The sequence below is a fragment of the Dipodomys spectabilis genome, unplaced genomic scaffold, assembly GCF_019054845.1.
Source record: "Dipodomys spectabilis isolate Male_0828 unplaced genomic scaffold, ASM1905484v1 ptg000197l, whole genome shotgun sequence".
NCBI classification, from domain to species: domain Eukaryota; kingdom Metazoa; phylum Chordata; class Mammalia; order Rodentia; family Heteromyidae; genus Dipodomys; species Dipodomys spectabilis.
Window position 1 is genome coordinate 19,693,459 of NW_024870874.1, and position 22,937 is coordinate 19,716,395.

The 22,937-nt window shown below is 37.9% G+C and overlaps 1 protein-coding gene across 1 annotated transcript in view; it reads left to right on the forward strand.

Moving 5' to 3' along the window:
• The window catches only part of Exoc4 (exocyst complex component 4), a 691,851-nt gene that overhangs the window by 562,064 nt on the left and 106,850 nt on the right, over positions 1 to 22,937 (forward strand). The window contains exon 13 of the mRNA XM_042695949.1: positions 3,013 to 3,168. Coding sequence (XP_042551883.1) covers positions 3,013 to 3,168 — 156 coding nt within the window. The remainder of the gene's footprint in view (positions 1 to 3,012; positions 3,169 to 22,937) is intronic.

Genomic DNA, 22,937 nt, shown 5'->3' on the forward strand with positions numbered 1-22,937 from the left:
TAGTACAGTGCCAACCAGTGAGTGAAAGCATCATGTACTGAGTTTGAGTCCTAGTCTCAGACCTAAAATACATACATACATACATACATACAAATGTGGAGTCAATGGATTTAGGCAACCCCTTTGCTGCTCCTAAAATACAAATTAGATTTTTTTTAATTATAACTTTATACTAAAACTACCAGCACAACCATGTTCATTGCAGCATTATTTTTACCATAGCTAAGACATGGAACAAAGCCAGATGCCCCAGTTGATGAATGGATCAAGAAAATGCAGTATATATACACAATGGAATTCTATACTTCTATCAGAAAGAATGGCATTGCCCCATTCGTAAGGAAATGGAAAGACTTTGAAAAATCATACTAAGTGAAGTAAGCCAGAACTAAAGGCTCATAGTTTCCCTCATTTGTAATAATTAGCTTATGTCTCCAATAGTCCTAGAAGAGGATCACAATAGCTCAATAGCTATGTACATATGAGTATATAAGATGATGCTAAGTGAAATGAACTCCTAGATATGAAAACAAGAGATTTTTCTGTTATTTTTTTAATGTACTATGTGAAGTTATTTCTTTTTTTCTTTCGTTCTTTTTCCCCCTATAATTTCCCTATGGTTTATCCCCTGTTGTCACTGTATTTGTAGGGAAAGGGAGGGGAACAACAAAATAGTGAGACAAAGGACAAAGGTGAGCCAATGCAACAGTGGTACTCACAAGACAATGTGTTAGAAATGAACATTACAGCTTAGGGGGAAAGTCTGGGGGAGAGAGGGAAAGCAGGAGAAAAATGAGGGAGGGGTTAACAATGTTCAACAAGAAATGTACTCTCTACCTTACGATATAACTGTAACCCCTCTGTACTCACCTTGACAATAAAATTAAATTTAATAAAAGATGCTGTGATTAAAACAAATGAATTAAAAAGCTTAGTAATAAGCAAATGTTGAAGTTGAGAGCTGAAGTTGAAGTTCAAGTATCAGACAGGGCCTCGGTAGCTAGGGACCAGCATTTTAACACCTACTAGACAGAGAGACAGGGAACTGCATCTTATGCAAGGCACAGTTCTATCTTCAAGTGGGACCAAGAAAAGACTGCTCATTTAGTGAGGGTCTGTGAAGAAGAGAGAAGAGCTAGAAAAGAATGTTGAATTGAAGAAAATTATGTATGCATTATTTGGAAAACTAACCTAGAACTCTGGAAAATATATTGTAAGAAAAAAATGAAAATACATGAAAAGAGGGAATAATTGAGCATCCCCAAGATCTTAAGTAAAAGGATTGGGGATAAGCAATGAGGTTAAGTAAGAAAATGAAAAACAGAGTGTTTTTTGCTGTTGTTTGGTTTATTTTTTTAATAGTCCCTAAGGGAAATAGGAACCAGAAATAATTGACCAGAGACACTTTTCAAAAATGTCAAAATATTCAGGCCTGGGATAGTTCCCGTCTATAATCTCAGGTACTCAGTAGGCTAACACAGGAGGGGAATCACATCTCTGGAGAAGAATATTAGAAGGAATTCATGTCAATCAGTAAGCCAGAATTGGCACACAGCTGTAATCTCAGCTTTGAGAGGGAAGGTCAAGGCCAACCCCCTGCACAAACGTGACACCAGGTGGAGCTCAAGGGTGTCGAGTGCCTACCAAACAAGAGAAGGTCTGTGTTCAGACCCCAAGTACCAAAAACAGAAAAGTCAAAGACTAGTGAGGGTCCCCTGGCACTTGATATCATAGTCTGAGGTGGTGACACTCTGTAAGATTGCACTCTTCCCCACAAATAAGGTTGTAAAAGTTAGATTGAGAGATTAGTCTGTATCAGAGTAAAGATGCAAGGAAGTAACAAGAGGAAAAGGACTCATGAGAGAGCGATCTGAGAGACTGGAGAGACAATGTTTCTCTGCTTAGAACTTTACATCTCTATGGACGGGCATTGTTAGTAACACAATTCCAGAAAGCACCCATAGTTCTCTTACTTATTCTAACTTATTTTAGAACCACACAATATTGCTGCCTGCAGTGTGGACCAGGTTGCTTTGTCAGGTGTCTGGAGTCCACAAATGTCAATTTGTCTGTTTGGGGTCCAGGAACTTTTATTACCTATGTATCATATATATGTGTTAGGTGTGTGTAATGAATCTCAGTATGACTCTTAACACCAAAGTATATTCTAATCTGTGATGATAGGAACTTCCTGAAGTCTTGGTCATCTTCAGCTAATTAGACTCCCCTTTGTATGTAAATGACATTGTGTTATCAGTGTTGCTGAGGATTTTTAGGCAATTGAAATTAGCTATAGCAGCAGAAATGTTGAGCCAAAAGAGAAGTTTTTTAATTAAGTTGGAATTGAACCCTTAGGTGAATTGAACCTTTAAGATTCATTCTGGGAAGAGCAGTATTAAAAGTGAACCCAACCCATGGGCCCTATTAAAGGACTCAAAGTCCATCAACCGTAGGTCAGTAGCCAAAGCCCACTGGAGTTAGAAATAATCAAAGACTTTTTCTGCCTGACATCTGCAGCACAGGATTTCTTTATGATGGTAAATTTGCTTTAAATAGAGGTGTATCCACAGTTCAAAAAATATTTTTGAGTAGAACTAATAGATAGTTTAAATCAAGAAGCCAGTGAACAACCTTGGTAAAACTTTTGTCACTTCTAGATGTCATCATGTATCTATTTATATATACATATATATTATCATATATACATTTTGGAAGATCTGCCCCTCAAACCTACCAGGCACTCACATTAATCTTAAAGGATTAACAATGATATGAGGGACTAGGTAGTAATACCAGTTTTCATGAATTTTACTCAACAATTAAGAAACAGAAATGTAGAAAGGATTTTCCCCATGTGACCTACTAATGAGTATTGTTGCTTCTAAGCCAGGTACTAAGTTAGGTTAAGAAGAGAGATGAATCAAATGTTTCTCCTGCAGCAAAGACAGATGAAAAATGCTAACTAAATACTAGGCATTGTGCTAAAGTATCTCATGTTGGGGTTTCTTTTAGGGGCATCGTCCAATCAGAAGAAAAACTTGTTATTAGTGCATCATGGGCAAAAGATGATGATATCAGCAGACTCTTGAAATCTCTACCAAACTGGATTAACATGGCCCAGCCCAAACAGTTGAGGCCTAAGAGAGAAGAGGAAGAAGATTTTATCAGGTAAAGACCTATTTTCTAAGTTACATTAAACATAAGCAGGAAAAATTCATGTGTAACCAAGTCTTTCTTACATGAAATTTTATCATTCTAAAAGATTAATTACTTAACTTGAACATGTGTTTGTCCTGTGCCTTACCTTACTCTTCATCTATGCCTTACGCTCAAAACAGTAGAAAGAAGAAATTGACATGAGTCCAATCTGAACTATGGCTAAAGTGGATAAAATTCCATTTAAATACCATTCTCTCTACATAGGAGACACTATATATTTGTTCAGCAGTTATAGACTGTGTTTCCCGATGAATATGACAATAAGATAAGGTTCCTGCTAGTATAACGAATGTCACTTTTCTGGACATGTTTCTTCAGGTCAAGATTATTAGTTGGACTTTCTGTAACATACAAACCAATATTCTTCTCATGTTTATTTACATGGGTTGTGTTGTCTGCTCTCTTCTGCTTGTTTTGATAACAGTAAGGTCTCAATCAACAGCATCACTCAACAGTTACCTCTGTATAATTTAAATTATTTACTTCACCATGGAATTTGATGAAGCTATTCATTTTCACATGGCTGGCCTGTCACAGTGAAAGATTTTCACCTCTGTCATCGTAACTGTGTAGAGGAGATGAATGAGCTGGCAATACTTGGTCACATTAACACTGGGCTCATTGTGACTGTCTTGTGATTATCAAAGTAAAATAATAATGGTATAAAATAAATAAAATAGGATCTTTTTATAGAAGCAAAGCCCAGCGAGTGAAGGAAGCAATGGACATTATCTCACTTTCAATTTATCTTGGAGCAGTGGCTCACTTGTCTCAGAATGTGGATTAGAACCGGAAATAAATAAATCTCACAAAGTTAACTGTGTCATACAATAAAGTTAGAAATAGAAAGGTGAAGAGAGTACCCAATTTTTTCAAAGACTTCATTTGAAAGATTTCAGCACAAATGAAAGATACTCCTACCAACCTGATGAGGGACATCATCAAGTGTCAGTGAGATACCTGTGCAATTCTGTGGAGTATATGCTAAGAGTAGAAGTTTGGAGTAATAGTTTATGCAAATGTTGAGCTTAATTCACAAAGTTGAGCAGTTTTCACAGTGTTTGTGAGTTACACCCACCCTCACCGTGGGATGGGACACTTCAGTTGCTCCATATCTCACCAACACTTGTTATTTTCCCTCTTTTTAATTATAGCCATTCTAGTAGGTGTGCTGAGGCATTGCATTGTCCTTTAATATGCATCTCTCCCATCAATGATGAAGTGGAACAACTTTCAGTGTACTTATATGTATTTATTGGCCATTTAGTATTCTATTCCATAACATACATTTTCAAATCATTTTCTCCTTATTTTTATTTATTTATTTATTTTTTGCCAGTCCTGCAACTTGAACTCAGGGACTAGGCGCTGTCCCTGAGCTTCTTATGCTCAAGGCTAGCACTCTACCATTTGAGTCACAGCTCCACCTCCAGCTTTTTCTGTTTATGTGGTACTGAGGAACTGAACCCAGGGCTTCATGCATGCTACTAGGCAAGCGCTCTACTACTAAGCCACATTCCCAGCCCCTCTAGTTTTAATTAGATTGTCTGTTGATTTGAAACTGCTTTGTTGTAGATAGATCAAACATCTGCTTCTTTATGTGTTGTCTCTTTACTGTCTTGGTGATGTCTTTTACTAAGGAAGCTTCAAAAACTTTCACTAACTTGGGCATATTAATTATTTTATGGCTAAGACATGTTTTAGCCTATTTAGGAAACATTTGCTTATATAAAAGCCACAGAGACAGTTTCCTCTAAAACTTGGGGTGCAATAAATATCTATTCCCAGCATTCAAAATAAATCATACAGTATTGAATGATTGTTTCTATTCCTAGTACTTCACTGTAGATCACATTATCATGGCTTAAATAGTAGAGAGTTTCTTCATGATGTGTTCTGTCAGGAGAGATCCAGAATGATTGAAAGATTGATTAGCACTCCAAGTAGAAATAACAACTGACCTTAGGACAAAAGTCAGCTGTAAGGCTCTGGTTTTACACAGAAATCTTATCCTTTTGCCAGATTTTTAAGAGATCTAGTAGCCATAATAGTTACCTTAAAAGAAATAACTAGGGGATAATTTATTCTTTCCAGTTTTACAAATTACTTTAAATGAATGTGTGCATCATTCTTCCTCCGTTTATTACCGTATAATTTCTTAATCATGTTTTCTGCTTGCAGAGGATTTTTAATCATTTTTATCAATTATATTGAATGGCTTAGAGTTAAAACTATTTCTAGCTCTATTCCAGGAAGAGAATGCTGACCCAAATTGATGAACCTGTGTACCACCTTTATTCTTTGAATTAAAGGAAGTAGAATTTTAAAAAGTTGTGGCCTTCTGAGTTTTGATTTCTTCACTGTATTGTTCAGCTTCCCATCTTAAAGTTGAAGATGGAAACTTAAGCTAAATTATGAACTTGCTATCTATCCTTTTTTGTTAATTTTTTTTGATGGAGTCTTACTTTTTGCCGTGACTGAGCTTGAACTGCAGTCTCCCAAGTAGCTGGAATTATAGGTGTGAGCTACCACACCATTAATATAATTTGCATGCAGTACAATTTGCTGTGATGACATTTTCTGTAACTACCTCCCAGATAAAAACACATAATTTTTCTAGTGTTCCCAAAAGATCTACCCTTGAGTTAATCACCATTCTGACTTTTATCATCATAGTTTAGTTTCACTTGTTTCTAAATTTTATACAGTTAGGATCATAGTAACTGTTTTCTTTTACTGAATATTATGCCTGAGAGACCGCTCAGGTTTTTGCATAGAGACATTGTTTTAAAAACAAACTATTTGCTTTAACAAAAGAGAAGTCAAATTTTAGGCCTGTTTTGTTTACCTGTGATTGATTATTTCCTCTTAAACTGTCACATTCTTTCTCCAGATTAGAAGTTGAGAGCAAGAAGGAGTGGAGGTACTTCATTTATATTCCAGTGTGGTAGAGTTAACAGCCAGGCTTGATGTAGTACATTAGAGCACCTCAAAACATGGCATAAGCCAAAAGGACTGAAAAAGTCACACTGTCCTCCTATAATTAGTTTTTAAAGCTCAGAAGTCTATTTGGCGAAGCGATGAATATGGAGCCCAGTGCCCTTTACATTGAATAAAGCTATGTCCCCCTCATTACTAAGCAAGGTCCTTTCTTCTACTTGTTTTTTTTTTTAACTAAAAAAATAAGGTGATTATTTCCAGGTTTAGCTCTGAGGAAAAGGGAAAAAGTAGGTCAAGCCAGGGCTCTCATAGATAAAAGAAAAATAGCAAATATCCTTTTGTTCTCAAAGAGGCTGAAAGCAAGCTGTCTGGCCCATTGTCTTTGCACCTGCCATATATTATCTGTATATTTTTTCCTTTTGAGATGGTGAGTATCTGCTGATAAAAGACAGCCCTACTTTCTGAAGGTGTAATTAACAGGAAGAGGAAGGTGTTAGGGAGCATAAAGGAGGAAGAGAAGAGATGTCTCGCAGTTGGGGAGACCATGTGTTAAACAACCCTCCCAAACCTATCACCCATTTCACTGAAAGCCCCTTGATTTCCAAAAATACCTAGCATTTCTCTAGAGCCAGCCTTGAAAGCTCGTAAGTATGACTGGCAGAATCTGAGTTCTAGGGGGTAAAGTTAGGTCAAGCAATACATAAAAATCTACAAATTAGTCTTGAACTATAGCAGACAGAAGATGAATGATAAAGAATTGAATTTCTTAGCCAGGTACTGATGGCTCATGCCTGTAATCCTAGCTACTCAGAAGGCTGAGATCTCAGGGTCATGGTTCAGTGCCAAGCAGAGAAGAGCATGAAACTCCATTTAACCACCAGAAAACCAGAAGTAGCATTGTGGCTCATAGAGCACTAGCCTTGAGCAAAAAGAGCTCAGGGACAACACCCAGGGCTTGGCTTCAAGCCCCAAGACCAATTGAAAAAAAAGGCTCTGGACCATTGTGCAATCTGTCTTCACAATCTTAACAAGAGTTATCAGTGCCTAGCAATGTATGGCAGAATTACTAGTTTCCAAGTGTTATTATTGTTCCTATTCAACAAGTTCGGAGAAAGTAAGTCACTTCCTGAAGTTCACAGAGCCACTAAGTGACAGAGGAGAGTGTAAACCTACATAAACTGGCTCCCAGAGGCACCACGTTGTGGTCAACCAGTGTAAAAATGGATCAAGTGTTTCTATTTCCGGGCTTTTGAGTTATTCATTTTTATTCGTCATTATAATCTTGTCTGATAATTAAATTTTTTTAGTTAATGCCATAGGCATGTATCTTGTAGGCACTTTGACTCTAGATTTTGTCTAATATGTTTGGTGTTCATTATATTACATATGTTTTTGTTTTCAGTTTGGGGTTTGTTTGGTTTAGTTTGGTGCTAGTATTAGGGCTTGAACTTAGGGCCTGGACACAACTCTTTAGCCTTTTTTGCTCAACGATGGCAATCTACCATTTGAGCCACCTGCTCTACTTCTGGTTTTTGGATAATTTATTGGAGGTAAGAGTGATAAGACTTTTTTGTCCAAGGTGGCTTCAAACTGCTATCTTCCTGCACTTCCTGAGTAGCTAGGATTACAGGTACAAGCAGTAATGCTTGGTTTATATTTCAGTAACACATAGTTAAACAGCATATGCCTATTTACTTTTGGGAGGAATGAGGAACTGAAGCCCGTTCAAAACAACAAAAAAAAAATTAGAAGTAATTACTCTTAAAAAAAAGAAAGACAAAACAAAGGAAATGAAATACTTAAAAATTATGTAATGTATTACATATGTTTCAGATGGAGGATGATGGAATCCTGAGTAGGGCAGAGAGCTTTGAAGACATTTTTAGCTATATTTACTTCCTGAGTAGCTTTTTAGTTTATCTAGAGTACCAAATGACTAGTGTGTTCATATACTGCTTTTTGTTGCTTTATGCAATTATAAAAGAAGATTAAGTAAATAAGAAAATATTTAGCATGAGCTCTATATTATGTATTTCATGAAAAAAAAGAGTTAAAATAAAAGCAGTAGAATTCTTAGGGTGCAGAGTAGCCTTCCCCTTGGGAATCTCATGGGCCTGGGGCTCTTCATTTTGTTTCTTCCTGTCATAGTCTATACTGTCCAGTTACTTCATGAAATTCAGATTAGACAATTCAGAAGGAAGTAGATATCTACCCAATGTAGGAATATAGTTAAATATAAAAATAGTCTGAATAAAGGAGAGCATAATGTTCCAAGAATTTCTCTTTGAAAGGTTCCCAACATAATATAAAGCAACAGCTATTAAAAGGTTCCAGCTAACTGCAGCTATTAAAAATCTTCAGATAAATGTGAAGAAGCAATGAATGAGGTGATACAAGGGAAAAAAGACCTAAGCTATCTTGAACAAAATGTTCATTTGAATGGAGACATTTATTTCACTATCTCTGTAAGCTTAATATGACTTTTAAAATGTAATTATACAAGGAAAGATTAATCAGAAAATATGAATGTTTTAAATAAGTGCAGAAGTATAAAATGCTTTACTAAAATGTTGGCTTTTTCTTCTTCCCTTCCTCAATTAAGCAAGAGGAATATCATGGATCTCTGTGGGACATTGCCAGGCAAATCAGAATGAGAAGCAGATCTAAATCTCAAGGTTAAAAAAAAAAAGCAGTTCATTAGCTGTAGACTCAGCTACATACATCACTTAATGTCCAAGATGATTGAATTAGGCATTTTGTTATTATATCAAAATGGTATGACTCTCGTTAGCAAAAGAACGTTAATTGGCGGTATAGTTTTGAACAAACACAAACTTAAAATCTCCCTTTCAAAATACACAAATGCTACTCCTTTGATACGATTTAAGAATGATCATCCTGTTAGTATCATTTTAAAAGGTACTTACCTGTTGGTTTCTTTAATATTTTATTTCCTTTTAGATTTCAGAGCATGGAGCTGTTTACTATTCTTCATTTAGGTGTTCGTTTAACTATACTGTTTCTCTTGTGTGAAGTTATAATACAAGGAAATTATTACCCTTCTAACTTAGCCCCTCTTAGCCCTTGTGGCTGATACGTGAGCGGTTCCATCATGGTGGTGGGCCAAATCCCTATGGTGAAACAGGGTGGATGATCAGGATGAGGACAAGTGATTCAGCTTTTGATGAATCTTGAGCTTGCTGCCAACTTGCCCAGTCAGCTGCAGGCTGACATTGCCTGCCTGGTGAGAAAGGACTTGCCTACTTATATCCATCTTTCTTTGCCCCCCTCTGGGTTTTTTCTGGTGGCTCTTTTATCCCTTTCTATCAGTCATGCCCATCCTTCCTGGAGTAGCACTAACCATCCCATCTACCCGGTGCCTGTGCAGCTCAGCTTTCAAGCTTCAGCTCAGGTATCAGATCCTCCTGCATCTCCTCCCAGAAACGGTCCTCCCCTCCTGCAAACCATCCTGCTCCCTGCCTGGACCAAGAGCTCTTAGTCTGGGGACAGCCACATTGTAAAAGGTGTTTAGAACATTGTATAATGTGAGGAATGGACCTCCTAGAGGAGAAAATATTATGATAAGTCAGAGCCAGTTAGAACAACAAAAATTATAATTACACTAGAAAGAGGAAGATGATGGAATTGGGGCCAAGGAGAGGGAAATAACTAAATCCTCACTCATCCATTGAGCAAGAGGTCAGAATAAAATGTCTAAAATCAATACATCAACAGGTACCAGTCTCTCAGATTATTTAGTGAGATAAATGTAATCATGGGAAGAATTGAAATGGTGTGTGTGTGTGTGTGTGTGTGTGTGTGTGTGTGTGTGTGTAGTTTATAAGGCACAGGGTAGTATCTAGGAGGAGTGAGACAGGGGTCATCTATTATCATTATGGGTAATTATTACCTTGGTTTTAAATTTTCAAATCAGGTTAGTATTTCCTGCCAGTTTGCTAATTCTCCACAAATGCACTGCCATTCCAATGTTTTCATCTCTGAAAAAGATCTTTAATTTGTGTTTATTTTGCTGCTCATTTTATGCACAGCATTTACTCTACTCTGGAGTGTGTCCTTGGCCTATCCATACCTCTCTTTCTTCTAAAACTCTTGCCCAAGCCATTCTTCATGCCTTCTCCCTGTTTTAAGAGAGCTGCCTTGATTGAAGATCTGGCACTTCACTGTTACTTCCGAAGATGGAGTGTTGAGTGGCTCTTTCCTGATTTAGACTTTTTGTAAGAGAAAACTAAATGATAATTTGAGAAATAACTAGAATATTCAGTAGGATGGAATATTCATAGGAAGGTGTTCAGTGCTATATCAGTTTCCACTCTTAAACTTTTTATCATTCTCTGTGATTGAAAAGCCAAGATATGACATGTCCAACTTACAATAAATGATTACTGATTATGTTAATCTTTCACTGATGTTCTTGTGAGGTTTAAGACATATATTGATGGGAAACTAGTGTTTGTATGAATGCATAACTCATGGAGGCTGCTAGAAGAAAAACTGCTTGCTTCTGCATGTCTCGTCAATTAAAAAACAACTTGGATGGCATTGGAATCTTAGTGAGGAGTACAAAACTATTTACATAAAAAGTGAACTACACTTTTGTATTAATGATTGGAAATTAATCAGAAGTAAACTAAAGCTGTTTAATGTATGAAATGTGTTAATGATATGGGCAAAGATCAAAAAGTTGTGCTGCCAGGGAAAAATGATACATTAAAACTTCAGTTATAGAGAAATTTTAAGGCATTTCTTCTCATATAAATTGTGCAAGTCGGAGTCAAACAGTAAAAAAAATTGTTTTAATATAATGAATTCTGCATGATCGTGCTTTTGAACTTATCACAAAGCTAGCTACCTTGACCTATGATTAAAATCTTGACCTTTAATTGGAGAATCGCTGCTTGAACTTTGGTGTTTTGCTACCTATTCAGTTTTCCATGGATTCTGGCTTTTGTGTCTTTCTTTTAGATAGAAACCCCTATGCTAGCAAAGCTGCCTTCAATGGAATGGTGCCTGTAGTTCTGTCTCTAGACTGTTGCTCCCCTCCCAGGCTGCTGCCTGGCCAAGTACAGGCTCTCTTCTTCTTCTTCTTCTTCTAGAAAAGGTTCAATTATACGCAATAGTTTTTCTGTGTACACTAAGCTGAACGCAACAAATAAACCTCCCCAAAATGCTTCAACAAGGACAGAAAGACTAGCAGAAGAAAATGTGCACTTACTTGTCCATGGCTTTGACCTATCCAAACATGACTGACAGCTGTTCTATGCTTCATCTCTCTGGATCTGACATTTGAAGGGCAGAAATAGTTTCCGAGAGTTCTGATTGCTGTAAGTAATTCTGTTCAACATTTTAATTTGGGACAGTAACTTCTCAGCACACATGTTGTTTTATACCTTCTATAAAACCTTCATTCCCAGAAACTCAAGACATTGATTAGAAACTCAGTGTGCCACCAAGAGATGCCGTTAAGGTGATTCCCAGGAGACTGCTGGCCTAACTCCTAGTTTGGACAGAGCTGTAGAGAGATGCTAATTTTGAAATGCCTGGCAATGGCCCTTCTAATTCTCTTTCCTTGTTTTACTTCCCTGCCCTTAAAATTTTTCATTGCTTGTAATCTGACAAGTTTTAAACCCACAGAAAAGTTGAAATAATCCTTTAAATACATATATACCATACATTGGCTTCAATCTGCTATTCATGTTTCCATACCAACTAAACTCTCTCCACATGTACTCACCTACTGCCCTCTTGACAGACTATCTGAACTGTTGCTCTTTAGTACTGCAGCATATATCTCTCAGGAGAAAAGATAACCTAATAGGGACCCATACCTTTACTAGACGTGTTATTTATGCTGCGACCTTAAGAAGTTACCACAAACTTAGCAGCTAAAATCATTATCTTACAATAGATCAGAAATCTAACACAAGTCTTACAAGGCTAGAATCAAGGGAGGTGTTTATTTATTTATCTGCAGGGATTTATTTATTTCCAGAAGTTTTAACAGATAATCCCTTTCTTTGCCTTTCTGCCTTTTAGAAGCCAGCCTCCTTCCTTGGTCTGTGGTCTGTCTCCATCTTCAAAGTGAGCAAGAGAGCAACTCTGCCCCTTCCCTGATCAATTCTCTCTCCCAGACCACAGCTGGAAAGGATGTCCATGTTCAGACACATATCGTTAGATTTGGCATACCCACATTATCCAGAATAGTCAACCTAGCTAGGGTTCTTAACCTCAGTCACATCTGTAAAATTCCTTTTCCACTTAAAGTGACATAATCATAGTTCCTACAGTCATTCTGCTTATCATACCTCATCTAACAAAATTGGCATCCTATAAAAGCTGTGGTTAATATATATCATACCTCCCCAACTGCATCCCCAAAATGTCAGCTAGGTTTTTGTTTTGAGGAGAGAGAGAGAGAGAGAGAGAGAGAGAGAGAGAGAGAGTTTGCTTATCCTAGAGCTTTTCACTCAGGTTTTTTGCTTATAGCTGGCACTCTACCACTTGAGACACACTTCCACTTCTGGCTTTTTGCTGTTAACTGGCCGTAAGAGTCACTCCACCTTTAAGGTCTGGGCTAACAATGAATTTTGTTCTTCTGCATCCTGATCAGGATTATATATATAAGCCACCTGGACCTACCTTAGGTAGGTTTTTTTAAAATGTAAGATGCAGTAGAGATTCACATATTATATCTCTAGTTTCCGCTAACATACATCAGTCTCAACAATTCCTTCCACTTTTTCATGTCCCTGAAGCTGTCCACCATTAATGCATGCCTATAATTCTAGCTACACAGGAGTCTGAGCTCAGGAGAATCAAAGTTCAAGGCTGTCTTGGGAAGAATAGTCTGAGAGACTCCATCTCCAAAATAACCAGTAAAAGCCAGATTGGAGGCATGGCTCAGCTGAAAAGTAAACTAAGCAAGTCCGGAGCTGTTGAGTTTAAACATTGGTACGGCAGGGGGGCAGGAGGCGGAGGGTGATTTCAACTACATGTCTAGATTCATCTAGCAGCTTCATTGTGATTATATCCTGAGCTATCTCCTGATATGTTCTATCAGGAACATATTATGGGTAATAATTAAATCCCCCATACTATCACTTCACCCAAAGCCTGGCAAAGCTAAGCCTGACCATTTGAGTAAGGTAGTGACTGCCAGATCTCTCTTTTATTTCCTTTCGTTACTAACTAGTAATCTTAAGAATGATTCCCAGAGACGTTGTGATTTTCTAGTCTTAGTCAACACCCAAAGATAAATGTCATCCATACAGCTGTTTAGTAAAAAAAAAAAACAAAAAAAAAAAAACAGCTTTTCCTCTACTTCCTACTCTCTCTTATAGTCACCTGTGATGTATCCATGTATTTTTAATTCAGTTTTAAAGTTATGACCATTTTTCTTTTAATTTTCTTACTGAGATGATTTAAATATATGAAGCACCACAGATCTTCGTGTTCAGTTGGACACGCTTTGACAATCTATACACACATGTAACAATTCATTATTCTACTCTATTACTAATGAGCATTTGGGTTATGTCCAATTTCCGTCCTTTATAAACAAAACTGCTCTAAATGATTCCGTATGGCTAATTAATTCTTAGAAAATGTTTTTGTCCTCATATGCTTCTATTCTTTTGAACAACAATGTGGAAGCAGAATTGTGGGATCATAGGATTAGAGCAGATTTCATGTGATGTGAAAGGATATGCTTCATATCCTTATCAGCATTTCATTCTAGTCTTTATTTTCTGTAAGAGCTTACCTGAAAATGGTTGTTACTTCTTCTTTAAATGTTTGATAGAAAGATCACATGGACCTGCATTTTCTTTGGAGAAAGTTTTTCTTAATTATTTCAATCTTTAAAATATAGAAAGGGGCATTTGTAGTCCCTAGTTCTATAGCCCATTTTGCAAATTAAGTAATTCAAGGAATTTGTGAAGTCACTGTCACAGTGTTAAAATGTTCCCTAGTTATCCTTCTAAAATCTGTAAGATCTGTGGTAGTGTTCCCTATTTAGTCTTTAATATTGGCAATATATGTTCTCTCACTGTTTTTCTTCTTTTGTTGTTGTTGGTCATGGGGCCTGAACTCTGGGCCTGGGCACTATCCCTCAGTTCTTCAGCTCAAGGCTAGCGCTCTACCACTTGAGCCACAGCACCACTTCCAGCCTTTTCTGTTTATGTGGTGCTGAGGAATTGAATCCAGGGCCTCATGAATGCAAGGCAAGCACTCTACCACTGAGCCACTTTCCTAGTCCCATCACTTTTTTTCTTGATCAGTTTATGTCAGACAAAAAATTGCTAACTCTCCATAAATGCACAAAGAAAATACGTTAGGTTTGAGGATGCCATGTCTTCCCACAACTACTTTGCTGTGCTGGTATAATAGGGAAGTAGCTACAGATTTCATCTGCAGACCCTAGTTTGCCAGTCTCTGATTTTATCAATTTTATAAACTGCTGAGGTTTTCATTGTTATCGTTTTCAAACACCCAATTTTTTGCTTCGCTGATTTTTCTCTCCCCTTTAGCTGTTCTTCATTTTTGTTTTCTGCTTACTTTGGATTTAATTTGCTCTTCATTTTCCTAGCTTCTTCTAGAGAAAGTTAAAATCACTGTTCCTAACTGTATTTTCTTTTCTGATATAAGCTTTTGGAGTTATACATCTATTTATAAGCAGTGCTTTAGCTGTCCTCAAATTTTGATATGTTATGTTTTCATTAGCATTCAATACAAATGTTATCTTTCCCTTGTGATTTCCTTTTATGAGCTACAGATTTTTTTGGCTCAACTTGCTTAAATTTCAGATATTCAGAGATATTCCAGATACTTATTTATTCATTTTTTTGTACTGGTCCTAGGACTTGAACTCAGAGCCTAGGCACTGTCTGTTTTGAGCTTTTGTTCTCAAGGCTAATGCTGTACCACTTGAGTCACAGCCCAGATCTCAACCCTGGTTTCTAGCATAACTATCATTTATATTTATTTAGAACAGGTAAATAAGTATATGTGTATATAAATACATAAGATATATTATATATTTATATATACATAAATAAGGATAAATATTTATACACATATACATAGATAGTATATATACATATGCAGTACACATGTTGCGTATCATTCTTAGATCATTTATCTGTAATATATATACATTTGTAAATATATGTGTATATATCTGCATACATACATACACAGTAAAATCTAGATCATGGCAGATGATCAGGGGTCAGTTTTATATTATATTTTATATTGTTCAACAACTGAACAGTTATTTAACTATTTCACCCATTTTTGTGGCTGGCCATGGTGTGAGAACTAATTTAATACCAGTTTCTCTATCGTGACTGAAAACAGAAGTCATTATTACTGTTATTTTTACTTATTTATTTTTTGGAAACTCAAAATTGTCCCAGATATAGCCAGGAAGAAATCTCATTTTCTGCCAACATGACCCCATTAATCTTTTACCACTTCTAATAGAACAAAATAGATAACACCCACCTTGTATTTTTCATTTCTAAGCCTAGACTCAGCTATTCCTTCCAAGTATCTCAGTGCCTTTACAGAGAAATGTCATTTAGAAACTAAAATCTAAGCACTAAATGTACCCATTGCTATTAGGATAGTTTAGCGCCCACAGTTAGGCTTACAGCCAGGCCTTATTAAAAGCAAGTTTCTCATAAATATCTGCTAAAAAATGAACAATTTGATAATGAAAAGTAAATGCAAATTTTAAAAAATGAGCAGACTTAGAATAAATATTCCTCTAAAGAAGATATGCAAATGGTTAAAACAACATGAAGAAATCATTATCGGGAAAATGCAAACCAAAGCCACAAGGAGATATTACTTCTTATACAGTAGCTGGTTGTAATTCAAAAGGCAGATAGTACCAAGTGTTGACAAGGATGTGAGAAACTGGAACCATAATATGCCACTACTAAAAGTGGAAACTGGTAAAACTACTGTGAAACATTTTGGTTATTTTCTTTTTTTTTTTTCATTTTGGTTATTTTCCTCAAAAGGCTAAAGAGAGTTATCACATGATCTGACCATTCAATTCGATCTCTACCCTCCTTCCCAGTCCTGCTCTGCACACTTGGGCTGCGTAGCTTCAGGTAGCTAGTCTACAACATGGCAAGTTCTTAAATTGTAGAAGTACAGGGTATAAAGAAAAGAAATGCAAAATCATCCATTGTGATCACTGAAGGAGAAGACAAACTAATGGGGAGGAGCAATTATTTAGTAAATAGGAAGAGTAGCTGCTCGCAGGGCAGTGTGTATTGAAGTGCCATCAGTTGAAGGATGGAGTCAGTGATGAGCTTCAGCAGTTTCTAGGAGGAAAATGAAATAATAGAGTAATCAAGATAATGGGACAATTTTGTTACTTTCTATTGATGAGGGGTTACAGAGATGATTTTAGAGAAACAATTTTTGAAAACATAATTGAAGAACCCATCAGCATGGTGCTGCCCCCATTATTTTTGAATGGGTAAAATAGGTTTTGAAAGGGTTGAAGATTGAGTTAACTGTAAAGCAGAAATGATGCCAAACTTAGGCATGTCTTTATCATGTCTCATACGAATGACTCATGCTACTAGGAATCAAGGTAGGTGACCAAACCTTTATCAGCTTAAGCTCTGCCTAAGTGATGTTTAATTAGGTCACCCATTAGATCACTATTATCTCAGTTTCCCTACCGATACTACATAATCCTCTTGTCAAAGAATTTCATCAATTTTCAGTAGTATTATATACAGTCAAATATTATTACATATTGTATAAACCAAAGTCTTTATGTGGACTATACAAAATTCTTTCAGGTGCTTACTTACCTCAGAGAAAATGTAATGGCAGGGAATTGGTTACACTAGGAAATGAGGATCTAAACACCACACAAGAAATATGAAGATAATGGACAGACTAACCACAGTTAGAAGCCATTATCACCACCACTACTTCCTCCCACCATCCCACCCCTTAGCTGCAGTGCCATGAGAAAAGGTATGCTTGCAGTGCCCATAAGCACTCAAAGATAGCGCATACTAGAAGCCAGACCATGGAGGAGATACAGCCACTGCTAGAGATATCTCTCATCTGGAAAAAAGGGTATAAACACCCTGGCTTTTCCTTTCCCTGTGTCTTCCAGTTTTCCACCAAGGCTTCTAACTGGGAGGACCCATTTAGGAGCCTGGAGAACAGCCAGGAAGGGTTAGGCTCCCCTCCCACACCGTGGGCTAGAGAAGGAGGGGGAGGTAAGAGTGACGGAGCTTAAAGCAGAGCATGTAGGTCTTCTGTGTTCCATCCTTTTGGTTATTCTATCCATTCTCACCCTACCTGAATTTTAGAAATTCCTAATTTTGCTTAATACAAGGTAACTGTTCATCACGTTAAAGACATTCCCTCTCTTTCCCTCGTAAAGAGACATGAAGTTCGCCAGTCATGACTTCGTGACTGCAGTCATCCCAAGTCCAGTTACTCTGCAGACCTCCTCTGCAATCTAGATAAAGTTCTGCATCTCTGGTAACTTCTAAACTAAATTGGAAGTTAATTACTACAAACGTTGCTCCTGGAAAACACCAGTTAGTACATTTCATATCCATTAGAGTGGCCATTATTTAGAAACAAAAAGGCGAACAGAAAATAGCAAATGTTGGCAATGATTAGAGAAACTGAAAGCCATGTGCAGCGTTGGCAGCAATGTAAAATATTGCAGCCACTGCAGAAAACAACTTTCTCGTCGAAAACTTCAACTAGAATCACCATGTGAGATATCAGTTCTACTCCTAGGTATACAGCAAAAAGAATTTAAAGCAGGGGCTGTAACAGATACATGAACTAATGTTCCTGTGTGCATTAGTCATACAAGCCCAAGGATGGAAACAAATCAGTTGTTGATCAACAGGTGAATGGGTAAACAGAATATGGTATGCATATACGATGCCATTATTACTCAACCTTAAAAAGGAATAAAAGCCTGGCACCAGTGGTTCAAGCCTGTAATATTAACTACTCAGGAGGCAAATCTGAAGATCACTATTCAAAGCCAGTTTGAACAAGGAAGTCTGAGAGACTCTTATCTCCAGTTAGCTTCCAAAAAGCTGGAAGTGGAGATGTGGCTTAAGTGGTAGAGAACCACCCTTGAGCAAAAATGCTAAGTGACAGCACCCAGTCTCTGAATTCAAGTGGTAGTACTAGCACTAAAGGTCATACTATGAATACCAAATATTTCAAACAAACAAAATCTAGATGTGGCATACCTAAGTTCAAGAGCAGAGATGAGCCCAAAAACATGCAAAGTAAAATAAGCCAGTTGCCAAAGAACCAGATAGTTCTCTTATATGAACTCTCTGGAATCAGCAAATTCATTGTACAGTAGTAGAAAGAGGGAATGGACAGTGAGTGTGTGATTTGTAGTACAGACTTTCCGTTAGGGAAAACAGGAAGCTCCTGGAAACCAATGGTTACATAGCATTGTAAATGTACTGCATGTCACTGAATTGTATGTTTCAATGTGATACATCTATATCATGGTAACATATGCACTATATATTTCTGTGTATTTGAGCATAATAAAAAAATAAACAGAAACGATGAACAAAAGGAAACCTATTTCCCTGTACATGTTATGATGTACAGCTGCTGAAGTCTTCTTTCCTGTTAGTGATCTTAAGGCAGTATGGTACCGGTCACTGCTTCAGCCACTTATTCTGTGTTGTCCTCACCTTCTGCCAACTCTGCCAGCCTGTCAAGAGTTCTTTACATATTTGTGCTGACACTGCCCTTCGTATTTTGTTAAAGTAAGGTCTTAAGTTTTTGCTCAGGGCTAGCTTTAGATCAGATTCCCCCCTGCCTGTACCTCTCACAACACTGTCACAATTTGTGTGCTTATTGATTGAGATGGGGTTCTCACTAACGTTGCTAGTCTCAAAGTGTGATCCTCTTCCAAATCTCTACCTCCTGAGTAGCTGGGATTACAAGAACAAGTTACCACACCCAGCCTAGCCTTGTATCTTAAAGACAATGAATTCTTAGTGGACCTGCCTCTGCTGAGCTGCCGTGGTATTTACTTAACTCTTTCTATAGACACTGAAGTACTAAGAAGAGTCCCAATGAATCCCACATAGGCCTGTGGGCCTCTATTATACAAAAGCAGCTTACTTTTTCCCTTGGCAAATCACGTCATTCACTCTAGGTAACCACTCTAAGTAACCAGTTTTTCGGCTTGTTATTTCAGTAGTGTGAGAAGCAAAAAACAGCCAGATGACAACTTCTTCCAATTCCATTGTCGTTATTTCCCAGAGGAAGGATTCCTGGATACCAGTTTAGCTTGTTTAGCCTAAAGCTACAGGAGAAAAAGCAAAAAGAATACTATGACTAATGAGAGAGGGGGCTGTTCCAACTTTTAATCCTAACTTACCAGACACTTTTTTTTTTGTTACTAGGGGCATACACACACACACACACACAAATAGCACTATATATTGGTCCCTGAGTCTAAGCATTCTAGCATGGTAGCCTGATAAGTCATCTCCAACTGGTGTCCTTGCTGAAGTCTGTCTAGTCCACTTGACCCCTGGCAAGCCAGCTCCACAAGGACCAAGTCGATTTTGAAGACGTTGGGGTCTCGCCTCACTTGTTTTGCCATAAAATAAGTGTCAAAAGCATTGGGGGGGTTGCCATGATTGTGAATAGGACTTTTCATAGATCTACTGGCAGAGGCCTTCCAGGCAAGGGGTCTTCCATGTCGTTTCATGCCCTGAGCGGCTGTTCTGGGTGAGTACTCTGCCTGCTGCACAGTAGGAGGACTCTGACCATCTGCTTTGCCTCTCGAGCAGGTTCTTGCCCTTCCTGACTCTGTTTCTGTGTCACTGGGAACTCACCCTTTCGGCAGCATGTCCCAGGCTCCTGCAGCCACTGTCTCAGAGCTGGGCCCTGCAGTGGGAAGCAGTGTTAAGAGAGATGGATAGAGGGACAAGGAGAGAGAGGGATGGGCCCAAGTGTGTTTGTCATGTAGCAGATATAGCACAAATCTGCAAATCAATCACTACGGAGACCATTTATAGTTCTTTCATAATTTCATTTAGTCTGCTGAAATTGCAGATTTTTCTTCCCTTTCAGTGGCTAACAGAATTATTTAAAGACTAAATGGAGACAATTTTGTGCATCTTTGGCAAAACTCTCTGAAATGAATTCTTGTCAGATAGACTTTATAGATTATAATTGTGTGGTAAAATTCACTTAAACAGGTTTAACACTCTTGGCAAAATTCCCTTAAATGAATTCGTGTCAGACTTCTTTATAGATTATAATTGTGTGGTAAAATTAAGTTAAACAGATTTAACACTCTTGGCAAAATTTTCTTAAATGAATTCTTGTCAGATCAAGTCCTTTAAAGATGAACAAAAAGTGTGTGGTTAAAAATGAAGATCAAGAGGCTGACGGATATTCAGTTTCATAGGCTTCCTGTGAGCTTATTAGCCCACAATTATGAAGGGGGCTGTGCATGTGGGGTTCACTACCCCACACCTTAAGTTTGCTGTTCCTGATGTGTTATGTAAGTTCTAAAGACATACGCAACTTCTTCATTGAATACTGTTATAATAAAAAGATTAAAATTATGTAAAAATGGGGGAATAATTCTGGTTCAAATACAGATGATTGTCTTTCTGGATATCCATTGCATCTTTAGCAAACCTAGAGCCACAATTCAGATCCATTGTCATCCACTGTCCTCACCTCCCAACTGAACTCCAGTATCAGTAATACCCATGTACTCTTGTCTGCTGTGCTGACAGTACTTCCGGTTACTAAAAAGTAAATATTACCATACACATTGGCTCAAGTTTGTCATCCTGCTTAGTTAGAAATGGGAGATCTGGTAGTTGTACACTGAGTTCCTGCAACTCCATCATACTCAATGCTGGGCATGTGGTACCTGTAATCTCCTTAACCAAGGGAAGCATAAATAAGAAGATTGCAGTCCAATCACTTGCACATAAAATGAGACCCTATATTGAAAATGATGAACACAAAAAAGAGACTGGCTGGGCTGGGAAAGTGGCTCAGAGGTAGAGCACCTGCCTCGCATGCATGAGGCCCTGGGTTCGATTCCTCAGCACCACATAAGCAGGGGGGAAAAACCCGGAAGTGGTGCTATGGCTCAAGTGGTAGTGCGCTAGTCTTGAGCTGAAGAGCTGAGGGACAGTGCCCAGGCCCAGAGTTCAGGCCCCACGACTGACAAAAAAAAAAGAGAGAGAGAGACTGGCTGAGTTGTTCAAATGTAGAATGCTTGCTTAAAAAACTTGAGGTCTTAAGTTAAAGCCCTAATACTACCAAAAAAAAGTAAACCTGTTTTTGAAAAAAATGTAGAAAATACAAAAAAGCACAATCTATGGTCTAGTTTTATGGTTAACATTTTGAGGATATAGATGGCCATTTTTTAAATCAATTTATATATAATTATTAAACAGTAATACAATGTAATAAGCTGCATTAAATATTTTTCTATGATACCAAGTATTCTCTGCTATATAATTTGTATTGACTCCATAGTTTTTCATAGCCTGGATGTGCTATAATTTCATAAATCAGAAGGTTTAAGAAAAAAAAATCAGCTAGTCAAACAACTAAGCCCATCCCTCTAAGGTTATTGAAACGCATAAAAATCTTCCACCAAGCTTTTGCACACATACAAATCCTCCAAGGAATAAGTTTTTTGTGTGTAGGGGTTATGGTGTCAATCAGTTATTCCCCATGTCAAGATTTCTGTGCTCTTTCCAGGTTGTTAAGGGGAGATTATAGATTCCTGTCAAATGAGATGTCTACTATGTATTCAACATGAGGCAGTTTGTATTTTTCTCAGTCTGTTGCTCGCACATCTGAGGAGGTGAAACAAATCTCAGTGAGCCACAGGGAAGTGAGCTCATCACGCAGCACAGACATAGCCGCATCCAACACATGGCCACATAGCACAGACATGCCGAAGGCCCATGGATCCCTGCCTTGGGATCTCACTTCTAAGTACATGCACTTGTCTTCATGGTCACATTTTACCAGGGTTATACCTACATGCATAAAGATGCCTCTAAGCCTGGCTTTCAAAGCCTTCTGCCTCCCTCATTTTTAACCACTTTTTAACCACTAGCTCAGAGGCATTGAGAGAGAGAGAGAGAGAGAGAGAGAGAGAGAGAGAGTGTGTGTGTGTGTGTGTGTGTGTGTGTGTGTGTGTGTGTGTGTGTGTGTGTGTGTGTGTTATAGCTATCAAAAATGATTAAGGGGCTGGAAGAGTTGATTTATAAGGGCAGATTAAGAAGATAAATATTTACAACTTGAGTGATAGCCTAGGGAAAGATATTACCCATGTCTTGTGGACTCAGCTCATGAAGGAGACATAGTTTTTGCTTTTCCCAGTAACTAGATTTTCAGTAGCATCTAATTTCTGACCAAGTTTTTAGAGGATGAGATCACTTATGCTAATTAGAGGAGTGTGTCAGTTCGAAATTGCATTTAGCAGCTAGTCACAGAAACTGGAAATATCAGTGGCAAAGAGGAGTTCATTGTCTCTCCGATGACATGCTGCCTGGAAGCGCATTGTCTGGGACCGCACCGGAGCCCCATGATGTCATCAGTGTCTGGTGCCCTCTTATGGCCTGGCTCCATTATTCTCAGCACTGACTTCACTCTCAAGGTCACTTGATGTTTCAGAAGAGCTACTGCAGCCCAGTTGCCATGGCTGCATTCCAATTCCAGAAAGG